The sequence below is a fragment of the Pinus tabuliformis genome, chromosome 5_2, assembly GCF_031772625.1.
Source record: "Pinus tabuliformis cultivar Carrire ecotype Pingquan chromosome 5_2, CPIR1, whole genome shotgun sequence".
Lineage (NCBI taxonomy): Eukaryota > Viridiplantae > Streptophyta > Pinopsida > Pinales > Pinaceae > Pinus > Pinus tabuliformis.
In genome coordinates, this window is record NC_142306.1 from 673007792 (window position 1) to 673020391 (window position 12600).

Below are 12600 nucleotides of genomic sequence, written 5' to 3' on the forward strand. Positions count from 1 at the left end.
AAAGTGTGTCTAATGGAGTAGGAATATTGGAAAGCCTTGTGATCCTTGAACTAGGTTACAAGGCAAAAACCCAACGGGGCAGGATAGGTGCATCCCCACAAAGGGGTCACAAATACCAAAGTTGGTATTGGCTAGTGCCTTGAGCTAGAAAATTTCCTTTACCCTTGTATTAACAGTGAATCCAGAGAGGATTCTAATATTATCTTTATAAGATTTATATTAGTTAATATTGATGAATAAAATTCATGAGACATGAGCTAGGATGTCCTTGCAAGGTGGTTGTTGATTATTGGAAGCTATGATGGCCATTATGTTAGGCTAGGTGGTCGCACTCCCTTAATCGTGAGCACGATTGTGATCAAGATGGAAAACTTCATAGTCTGGATTGATTGTTTAGCAGTGATAATTAGTGGGCTCATTCACAAAAGCTTCTATTTCACTAATCCTTTTTATAGAGTTGTCAGATTCAATTTCAAAAGGTTTTAATTACACTATAGAGTTGAGTTATGAGAGAGTTGTGATTCGCAGTGTTAAGTATAGCAACTATGACACTTGAATGAAGACAAGCATAGTAGATGTATCAGACTCTGTTATAACGTTACCTACATATTATAAGGGACTTGGTTGGCTTTTTTAAAATTTTATAAATGAGTTTCATTTCGTGGAAATGTGAAAAAAACAGTGATATTGCCACCATGTGGCTCTTGTCATATATGGTTTTATACTTTTTCAAAAAATTCTCTAAGAGTTCACAATGCTAAGATTCACTAGGACCTTACAAAGTTTTATTATTTAGTGAAAGACTCACCAAGATCTTACAAGATTTTATAATTGAGTAAAATATTCGCCATGCCTGATGAGATATTCGCCAAAAAATTATATATACATATTATATTATTGATAAAATCGCCTTCCATTTTTCCTATATACCATGGAGATTCGCCCATTTATTATACATATAAATTTAGGGGGGGTTCTTAAAATTTTCCCTGCTAACTACTACCGCTTATCCTCCTCTCCAAATATATATATATATATATATATATATATATATTACTATTCATTATTTAATGTCAAGGAAATAGATTTCAATGTTAATCAAATAAAAGATGTTATAATAAAGTTTACATTGAATTAAATCTAATTAGAAGAGTGGTGTTTACTAAATTCAGGTTTCTATGATCCATATTGAACAATTAAGAAAATACTTTCGGTAGTAATCACATAGGAGAAGTTTTGTTGATGTGTTTTGAACCATCCAGTGTGGGTCATCGTCAGGACAAGATGAAGAGGCAGATCATGACACCATATTAAATATAGAGCAATGTAAAGACCCTTAATAAAGTTAATGATTATAATAAACAACTAGTTTTCGAAAAATAATATTTTAATAAATATCATCAATTACTAAGATCAAATTATATTAAATAAAATCTAATATTAAGTTATGGTTCGATATATAGTTAAATAAATAGATTAAAAAAGAATTAAAAATTCAAAGCCAAACTTAAAACAAGGAGCTAAGGCCACAAATATAATTAATGGAGTCAAGACCTTAGTAATAAATAATAATATTTTTTGAAAATTCGATGATAAAACCAAAATACTAAAAGTTCCAACAATGTAAATAAAATTAAACCTTTGAATTAAAAATTCCAAGTCAAACATAAAACAAGGAGCTAAGACCCTACAAAGAATTAGAGGAGATAAGAAAAATCAATGACATAATCAAAATAGTAAAAATTTCATGTAAAATAATAAAAAATTAGTAAAAACCTATGAATAACTAATAAAAATTAAAAATATAAAGTAGTTAAAAATAAATAAATAAAATAGGTTAAAATGTAACATACATATATATATATATATATATATATATATAATGAAAATAACATAATATATGTGTGTGTGTGTGTATTAAAATTAAATTAAATTAGGAAGACATGACAGGGACCCAATATCTGTTAATTTTCCAACCATTCTCTCTATTTAGATTATTGGACCTTCTTTCGATTTCTAGGGTTTCCTTGAATTTTTGGTGATGAAAATGGCTAATCCTAGCAATGACCTGAGCCTCATCAATGAAAATGTGATTCTTAGGTTTTTCTGCATGTTCTGCCAAAGCTGAAGAGTGGGTCCTACCATGCTTAATGTCAGTGGTGTGCTCATGAATCCTTTAATTAATTGAGTGACTCGTCTAACTTATGTAGGGAGCCCCATAAGAGCAAAGGAGATCATAACACCTTTCATATTTTTAGAGCCCACCAAGATTTTTACAGATTTTAGGGAGATCCGGATGGTATTTAGAGGCCTAAAGGTTGAAGGAACCTTATGCTTCCTTAAGATCGTTGCAATCTTGTCAATGGCCCCTTGGATAAATGGGAGTTGCACCCTTGAAAATCAATCCTTGGCTTATTTTTTAATCTTATGGCTTTTTCCACTTTGAGGGAAGCATTAGTACATTGGTTCCTACTGTACCCATTATTATAGAAAACATTTAAGAGATGATATTTCTCATCATTAAGATGGTTTTCATTGGAAACTCTTAGAGCTCTAGTCGCTAAAGTGTAGCTTTTGAGTCGAGAAGTGATGAGATTTAACATAAAGATATTTCTCTCTGTGACATTTCTTCCAAAAGATCTAATGAGAAAAAGAGTCATCATCCTTCCTTGAAGGAAGGATGTCGAAGAAAAAATACCATTGCTTTCATTCTCCATGGTAGTTTTCCTTTCCTCAACATCCTCCTTTCAAGGAAGGATGATGGCTCTTTTTCTCATCATGTCTTTCGGAAGAAAACTCACATGGAGCAATATCTTCATGCTAAATCTCATCACTTCCTGGCTCAAAATCTTAGTGTTCTCAACACTTTAGTGATTAGAGCTTTAAGAGTTTCTGATGAAAACCATCTTAATGATGAGAAATCTCATCTCCTAAATGTTTTCTATAATAATGGGTACAGTAGGCACCAATGTACTAAGGCTTTCCTCAAAGCCGAAAAATGTCCTAAGATTAAAAAATAACCCAAGGATCGATTTTTAGGGGTGCATCTCCCATTTATCCAAGGGACCACTGACAAGATTGCAAAGATATTAAAGAAGCATAAGTTTCCTTCAACCTTTAGGCCTCTAAATACCATCCAGAGCTCCCTAAGATCTGTAAAAGACTCGGTGGACCCTAAAAATATGAAAGGTATTTACGTTATCCCTTGCTCTTGTCGGACTCCCAACATAGCTAAGACCGATCATCAATTAATCAAAGGATCCATGAGCACACCACTGACATCAAGCATGGCAAGACCTGTTCCTCAACATTGGCAGAACATGCAGAAAAATCTAAGCATCCCATCTGCATTGAGGAGTCCCGGATCATAGCTAGGATTAGTCATTTCCATCATCGAAAATTCAAGGAAGCCATGTAAATCGAAAGAAGGCCCCATAATCTGAATAATGACGATGGTTGGAAAATTAGTAGATGTTAGGTCCATGTCATGTCTTCCAAATTTAATTTAATTTTAATCTAATGATATATATATATATATATATATATATATATATATATATATTCCTCTCTTATTTTGATTGCGAATTTTTATATATTTTACATTTTTATCCTATTTTATTTATTTATTTAGTTATTTTTAACTATTATCTATATATATATATATATATATATGTGTGTGGTTATCCAAAGGGTTTTTACTAATTTTTTATTATTTTTTATGAAATTTTTATTATTTGATTGTCATTGATTTTTCTTGGCTCCTTTAATTATTTGTAGAGCTTTAATTATTTGTAGGTCCTTAGCTCCTTGTTTTATATTTGACTTGGAATTATTAATTCAAAGCTTTGTACTAATTTTGATTATTTTTAATTTTAATTTTATTTATTTTGTTGGAATTTTTATTATTTTGATTATGTCATCGATTTTTCAAAAGATATTGTTATTTATTACTAGGGTGTTGGCTCCATTAATTATTTTTAGGGCGTTAACTTATATTTAATATAATTTGTTCTTAGTAATTGATCTTATATATTAAAATATTATTTTTAAAAACTAACCTTTTATTATAATTCTTAAATTTATTAAAGGTCTCTACATTTATCTCTATTTAATCTAGTTCCATGATCTACCTCTTCATCTTGTCATAATGATGAACCATACTAGATGGTTTGAAACCTGTCAACAAAACTTATCCTATGTAATTACTACGGAAATCATTTTCTTAATGGCTCCTTGTTTTATATTTGACTTGGAATTATTAATTCAAAGGTTTGTACTAATTTTGATTATTTTAAATTTTAATTTTATTTACACTGTTGGAATTTTTATTATTTTGATTATGTCATTGATTTTTCAAAAAATATTGTTATTTATTACTAGGGTGTTGGCTCTATTAATTATTTTTAGGGCCTTAACTTATATTTAATATAATTTGATCTTAGTAATTGATCTTATATATTAAAATATTATTTTTAAAAACTAACCCTTTATTATAATGCTTAAATTTATTAAAGATCTCTACATCTATCTCTATTTAATCTAGTTCCATGATCTACCTCTTCATCTTGTCATAACGATGAACCATACTAGATGGTCGGCAAAACTTCTTCTATGTAATTACTACCAAAATCATTTTCTTAAGAGTACCCGTGATCAAATTTATTTGAACAACTTTTTCAATATTTTAAAGATTTACCTTAGTGTAAATATGGGAATCATATAATAATTTTTTTTAAATTTATCGGAATCATATAATGATTTGTTTTTAAATTTAGAAAAATCGTTTCAAATGATTGAATAGCAAAAATGATCATTTAGTTAATTAATTCATAATAAAGGAAGTTTTAGATTAAAGAAACACTACCATATAAGATGTTTTAGGTAACTAGCTTTGATTCCAGGATTAATAATGTTTATATGTGTATAAGATAAACGGTTAAGAGTCAAATCTAATATGTGAATGCATAATAATAATAATTTGTTGCTAGACAAGGGAAAAAATATGATGATAGGAAAATGATAAAAAGATAATGATGGCATTGTTTGTAATGGGCTCCCATCGAGAGTGAGATACTCGTTAAACAACGGACGTTGTTTCGCCAACGAGCGGTATTTCTACTTGTATGGCAGATCAACTATTTTCTAAATTGATGGTTGTGCCAATCGATTTCCTCTCCGCTGCGCCCAATGTTATTTTATCTAATTCTCAGTTCAGGGATGTAGGACTTTGTTTACAGATTTGGCCCACTAGTCTTTCAAGTTTCTTGTCTGAAGGTCCTATATAGCATTTATGATATTATCGCATGGGACGATTGGGCTCAAGCTTCAAGCATAAAAAAGGTGCTCTTATAATGGATAGTCGACATTCGCACAACTTGTTAGATTAAAAGAAATTATTTTCGTTCTCCTATAAGGTCTTTCAATAGAGTTAAGCCACGTAACTTCATTTTATTTTAGTCTCGCCTTTAATGGTGATTTATTATGCCCAGGAACTGTTTCATATTTTAACTTTTACATTACGATGAGTGAGATACTAAACCTTTTCGTTAAGATAGAGCGAGAAACGTATTCACTAAGATTTTGTGATTTAATTATTTTTAACTAAAATATTTATAAGTGGGAAAACGAATTGTATTATTTAAATCTATTTTACTGAGTAGAGTTTTTGGGCGAAAATCACATAAAAATGTGACAAATGTATTTTGATGTGATTTTAGCAAAAAAAACTCTTCTCAATAAACTTGATATCGATATAAAAGCTTGAATTCAATAATTTAAATCTACTCATTCTAAAAACACTATAGAAAGAAGCTAATCCAAGAGAGTCTCTTTTTTGGTTTGTTCACATTTGATATCATTACGAAGAAAAGAATTAAAGCCATAGTTTAAAAATCAACAAAAAACAGATCATAACATTATTTAATTGATATGGTTCAAAGTATAATTGTGTCGAGAGGCGCTCTATAGCCTAGTATATGAGGGAGATGTGACATACAACCCAGTATATGAGGGAGATGTTGTCAGGTAACGTAACGTTACATTAAAAAATATTAAAAAAAATATGAGGAAGATGTTGTCACGTAGTAACATTACATTAAAAAAATATAAAAAAATATGAAAGAGATGTCACTTAACGTAACTTTACATTATTTTTCACTTAACGTAACTTTACATTAAAAAAAAAATGTGTCGGCGAATATATATTGTATATGCTGAAGATATGTGTAACGTTACTATATATGTGGTGGCTAATATATATTGTATAAGCTGAAGATATGTGTAATGTTACTTTAAAATTTAAAAACTAATTAATTTTTTTTTAATTAAAATAAAAAAATATGTCAGCTAATATTAACAAACTCAATTTTGAAAACGATATATATATATATATATATATATATATATATATATATAGATACAATTTAAAAAGAGAAATCTACATGCTCTTAGGCTACATATCAAATGGCATGACACAACAATTTCAGAGGCTTAGCAGGGATGGTACAACGAAGAAAATCCACATAAACTAAGGAACATCCCACTACTTGTTGTCTGGCTATTTGGATTCGCAGGAACAAAAATATATTTGAAAAACAAAATTTCTCTCCAGAAAAGATGGGGGCACATATCTTAGCTATATATAAACACATTCCAGATGAATATTAATTTGTTCCCACCCACACAATAGTTGCATAGTAATTGATCACTCAAAGGCCTGGGCTTATTTTGATGGATCTTCAATCCAAAATAATAGTGGAGTGGGCAATTATTTCAAAATGACTTTTGGATTCGACCCCAGTACAAATAATTTTGTTGAACTACATAGCCTTAAGCTCACTCTATTATTTGCACTAGAAAAAGACTGCAGATATATTCAGGTATTTGGCGACTCCAAAATCGTCATTAAACAGTTCAATCGAACAACTATATGTCACACACAGACACACTCTAAAAAATCTGCTTGAAGTGACATTTATGATCAAATCATGTTTTGAACATATTACATGTTGCCACATTTACAGGGAGAGGAACATCGGTGTTGATCAGGTTTCCATAGCGAGCGCACAACAAGATGTCGTCTCATGGATAATCAATGGGCTCAATTGCACAAATCACTTTTAGTATTTCCATTGCCATTTTATTGACAAAACAAGAACAAATGATAGTTTCTGAAAACTGTGATCACCAGATACATCAATAGTGCTATTTTTGGACACCGTTGGTCTCTAATATGCATCATATGCACAATTGTTTGAATATATGTATACAACATCAATGATAGTTTTTTGAATATATTTATTTTTGGGTTTTTTTTATGCCATAGGAACTCATAGCTCTTTGTTAATCGCTCGTCTAGATATGCTATTCATAGAATCTAGTACATGCAATTTTTATTTCATCATTAATGGAAATTACAGTTTTTCCATAGGGAAAAAAGTCCTTTATATTTAAGTGGAATTTTTTTTAAGTGGAAGATCAATAGTTTGAAAAAAAATATCTATTTCAGGGAACACAAGTTCTCCAATTTTTTTAGAATGTAAGTTTGTTTACTCTTTGGAATTAATTTTGGTGGTTCATGAAATATTTCGCGCTCTATTATTATTTATCATTTGATGTTAAAAAAATAGATTTCAATATTTTAAAAGATCAAATTCAAGATGTTCCAATAATACTTACACTTAATTAAATTATTCAGAAAAATGGAATCAATTTCCGGGCATGAAATATCTGGGCTAATCGACCCCAAAGGGAGCTGATCGACCCCAAAGGGAATCTAGCCCTGTGGCCCACTAGCAAGGCCTAACCCCAAGGGCTTCAGGTAGAATGGACCCTATGACCTCCCGAATGGCGAGGCACTGATTTTGACCAACTGAGCTAACCATTGGGGCTCAAAATATTTTACACTTAATTGAACATCATTAGAATATTTATCAAATCCATTTGACTAACTTTTTAATATTTAAAAAAAATAAAAAATTCTTAGTGACAAATATGAAAATCATTGTTTTTAAATTTAGAGAACTCATTTTAAATATTTAAGTGGCAAAAAAAATCCTTGGGCTAATTGGTTAATAATAAGAACATATTTAAATTAGAGACACCTTGCAATGTTACATGAAACTTTTTAATTTTTTATTCTCATTCATATATATATAATGAATGATTAAAATTTAAACTTCATAATATGTAAATAAATCATAATAAAAATAAGAATAACAAATTGTAAAATATGAAAGACAAAAGTATGGGTACTAGAATTCCACAAGAAAGGAAAGAAAGCTAGCTTAAGGTCTCAAAGGGGATAAATATAAATGATATTGTTTTATTTCATATTTAGTTATTTTACTTTAGGTGTTCCTAAGTCCTTGTACCTTGTGATTAGTTCCAAAGAGATCCATTGGATTCCTTTTGAAGACATATTTTTCATTATAATAATGCAAATATGTTCTATGAATTTTAGGATTTTAAGGAACTTTTCATATTAATGGAGATTATTTCTAAGGTTATGCTAGCATATTATGACTGTAATAGAATTATGGACCTTATTGTTATGAAAACTATGTGGAATTTATTCCCATGTGCAAAGGAAGTTATTGTTTTTTTAGTAAACTTCATTATAGCTAAGAATCTTTAGAGTCTCCAACAATGAAATTTCTCACTAGAGAGTTTGTGCTAGAAAGATGGAGGAAAGTGGTATAGTTTGAGGGACTATGTAGTAGAGAGGAGATCACTTCCATTCAATTGTGAAAATTGATCGAAAAAGAGATATGGTGGATTGGGGTAGCTATAAAAGTTAATATAGTACATAATTATTTGAAATCCAGCTACATGAGAGAATTAGAGACAAGTATTTGTAATTTTGTCCTTGAAGACTCACAACTTCATGTCGAGATAATCTTATTATAAAAAAAATATGAGAAATAAATAAAAAGATTATGAGAAATAAAGAGCTTACAGTTGAGTAGAACATTCTTCATTTATAACTAGTTAATATTAAATTTACAGAAAGATAATATTATAATTTATTTATAATATTAATTAAATTATTTTTCATTTAAATTATTTAATTAATATTTAATAATTTTGTCTACATAAATATACATTAACCAACTCATAATAAAGTTATCTGGAAGACTCACAACTTCATGTCGGGATAATCTTATTATAAAAAGAATATGAGAAATAAATAAAAAGATTATGAGAAATAAAGAGCTTACAGTTGAGTGGAACATTCTTCATTTATAACTCATTAATATTTAATTTACAGAAAGATAATATTATAATTTATTTATAATCTTATTTATAATATTAATTAAATTATTTTTCATTTAAATTATTTAATTAATATTTAGTAATTTTGTCTACGTAAATATACATTAACCAACTCATAATAAAGTTACGATGAAATTATGGTATCAAAGCTAAAAGTGTGGATTTCAACTTTCTACCTGATGGTATTAGAAGATAAGTAAATTTGGTGGATAGAGGGTATTGGATACTTTACAAAGTATTATCAAGGATTATAGTTTTGGGATTGTACGGGCCATAAATTAATTTGTATATGGAGAAAACGTGTGATACAAATTTTGTGTATAATAAAAAATGTATGAAAAAAATATGTAATAGTTGCAATTGAAAATTTTATGGTTTAAAATTGTTTTGATAATGAGATGTGGAGTATATATATTGTAGTATAAAGATGTATTAGATGAAATTAATAAAATATCTAGATATTATTGATGTAAAATTTGGGAAAAATATTGAAATTGACAAAATTTCCTAACATTGGATGGATGGAATATACAAGTTTAATGATTTACAATAGCATCATTGGTAGGTAAAATATTCGAAGTCAAGAATTCTGTGATGGCCTTGGGATGAAATTTGGAAAATTATAAAATTGGTGAAAATTTCCAATTTTGAATGAGTTACATGAGTTATGATGTGAAAATGAATGGGTGATGTGTATTGACCAGGTGATGTGAAAGTGTTGAGTGTTACCATGTGTCACAGTGACAAGGTAGGTTATAGGGTGACAAAGATAATTAAACGAGCCACAAGGTAGGTTATAGGGTGGCAAAGATAATTAAACCCACAAATAATAGTAAGCAGTTTGCTAAGGCAAGTGGAGAATATTTCAAAAGCTTAAAATTCCTCCGTTATTTCTATTATTGAGGAAATACATGTTCACTAAATGATAAGCTGATTGTAAGCAGTTTGTTGAGGCAAGTGAAGAGTATTTCAAAATCTTGAAATTCCTCCGTTATTTCTATTAGTGAGGAAATACATATTCACTAGCTGATAAGCTAATAGTGAAAGGTATAGGTAATTTTAAATACGAACATGTCCATGCTACAAAGTAGATTTCGATCATTAATTTAGATTATGAACTTAGGAACATGTGAGGCACGGGATGCGATTTGACCATCACATCACTTAATGTGATCATGCAAGTGGAAAGTCGTATTGGCAATGGAAGTACGCAGTTGCAGGGGCAAGAAAAGTAGTTTTTCAAAAACAATTTTGGGCTTTATAATAGTTGTTATGGTGACATGCAGCTTACAAATGGTTTGGGAAGAGAAAAGATAAATTTAAATATCAATAATTTTAACCCGGACAATAAATCTAGACTCGTCATCTTGATTTAGCGTGTAGTGTAGAGTCATACCATGATACTCAGTACTCAGTTTTAATTGAAAATAATGTCTCTTATATATAAACAAGTTTAGAGCCAACAAAACTTTATAGGAAATTAAAACAATATTTACACTTCATATTTATCCTTTTCCACACATAATAATTATTTCGAAAATATAAGTTAAAATGGATTTTCAAAATGGGATAAATCCAATGTTTAAATTAAAATGGATAATAAAATATTAAGCAAAATGCACATAAATTCCCCAAACACAGCAACCATGAATCTGAAATCATGTTCCGACACCCCTATAACTATTCGACATAAAGTACAACGCATACAAGGAATGCGTTACGGTAAACATCCTTATCACAACCACAACTGAGTAGTTTCATGTTAAGGTAGTAACCAGACCAAGCCAATGAGAGAGGATCTCAGCAATGGGACATCGCTGCATCCCATAACCCTCCCTAGCCACAATCAAATATTTGTTGACGTTACATTAGCTAGCCTTTCTTCTAATGCTTAACGTAGTCCAGCTGCTGCCGCAGCCGTTTTGTAGAAGTAAGGTGGCCAAGAGGGAGGACTCCATATACACATATAGACAGCTGGTGAAACTGTAACGTAAGTTCCCCATTAGAACTGGCTTCCTTCAAAAGTCTGGCCGAATTGCCAGTCAGCAGGAACCACGTTATAGGAAACGCTCGTCCTGCCGTCGCTTGTGGTGACCTGGAACGATAGGCTCTGGCCGTTCATGTTGGAATTGCTTTGCCAGTTCTGTCCCCAGTTGCGTGACATGGCCTGCCAACCAGTCCTTGACCCTTTTATGGAAACAGCGTTGACATCTCCAGCTCCTCCAACATTTGTGATGAGCACCAGGTTGAAGTATGAGTGGCCATTCACGGTGAAACGAATTCCTCCCTTCCTCAAGCAGGGGACCCTGCAACAAACCCATCGCAGGGTATTAATTTCAAAATCAGAACAGAGCAGATCCGCTTATATATAGTATAGAGTATGAATTATTCCAAGTACCTTCTGTAGAGGATAGGGACAATTCCACCCTTGTATATGGCAATCTGCTTAAAAACAGGCTCGGCCATATCAAAGTGCTGCAGTGGTGGATTGCACCATCCTCCATTGTCGTTGGGAAGAGCATAGTTTGGCGGACAGAAGTTGGTGGCTGTGACCGTCACAATCCCCGGCAAACACCACTGGGGATCGTTGTTGCATTTCATTTCATAGCACGCTCCACAGCTGAGTCCATCGTCGAAGAGCGCAGTGCTCAAAGCAGCAGTGTTCGTTCCGTAGCCTTGGCTGTACAGATCACCATATCCACACGCTCCTCCTGCAACATTCTCAAATAAGAATGACTACAACACGAAAATTTTCAGAGCACGACAAATACAATCCAAGGAAATTGGTAGTATATTTATGATCGAAGAGGTAAATGATCTTAATATGTATAAACATAGTACCCATGGTGCCAGAAGCATCGCTGCCACCGTAGAACGTGGCATGAGCAGATTGCCAATCCCCATCTTGCCCGTAAGCACTACGGCAGAGCCAAAGGAGCCCCAATAGTCTAATTATTGATATTTTTGCTTTAAGTGCCATCGGACTGCGTTCGCACACAAAATGGAAATCTGTTAGAAAAATTTATATTTGTACTGTTCATACCTAAATGTAAGTATACCAATTGAGTATCATATTTAAGTAAATTTCAGTAATAATTCAAAGAAAGACAGAGCTCACCAGAATGAGAGTGCAGATTCTAAAGCTGAAGCCAGAAACAAAGAGAACAGGAAGTGCTCCAAAGGACGAAAGTCGCCTGCTGAATGGATCTGCTTAGGAGTCCCAATTATATAGACTGTAAACCGGCCACTTGCCCCACTTTGTTTGGTCAATCGCCGATCAATTGCAAAGTGTAATCCGGAGGAGAATTTTATGAGTCTCTGGGGTCA

The 12600-nt window shown here is 31.4% G+C and overlaps 1 protein-coding gene across 1 annotated transcript; it reads right to left on the reverse strand.

Moving 5' to 3' along the window:
* Window positions 1-10950: 10950 nt before the first annotated feature.
* Window positions 10951-12268, reverse strand: LOC149160896 (expansin-A8-like). The gene is made up of 3 exons (XM_089435435.1): window positions 12115-12268; window positions 11672-11984; window positions 10951-11579 (listed from the first exon to the last, which is right to left on the reverse strand). The coding sequence occupies exons 1-3, from the start codon at window positions 12251-12253 to the stop codon at window positions 11276-11278; spliced, it is 756 nt and encodes a 251-aa protein (XP_089291561.1). The 5' UTR covers window positions 12254-12268; the 3' UTR covers window positions 10951-11275.
* Window positions 12269-12600: the final 332 nt, after the last annotated feature.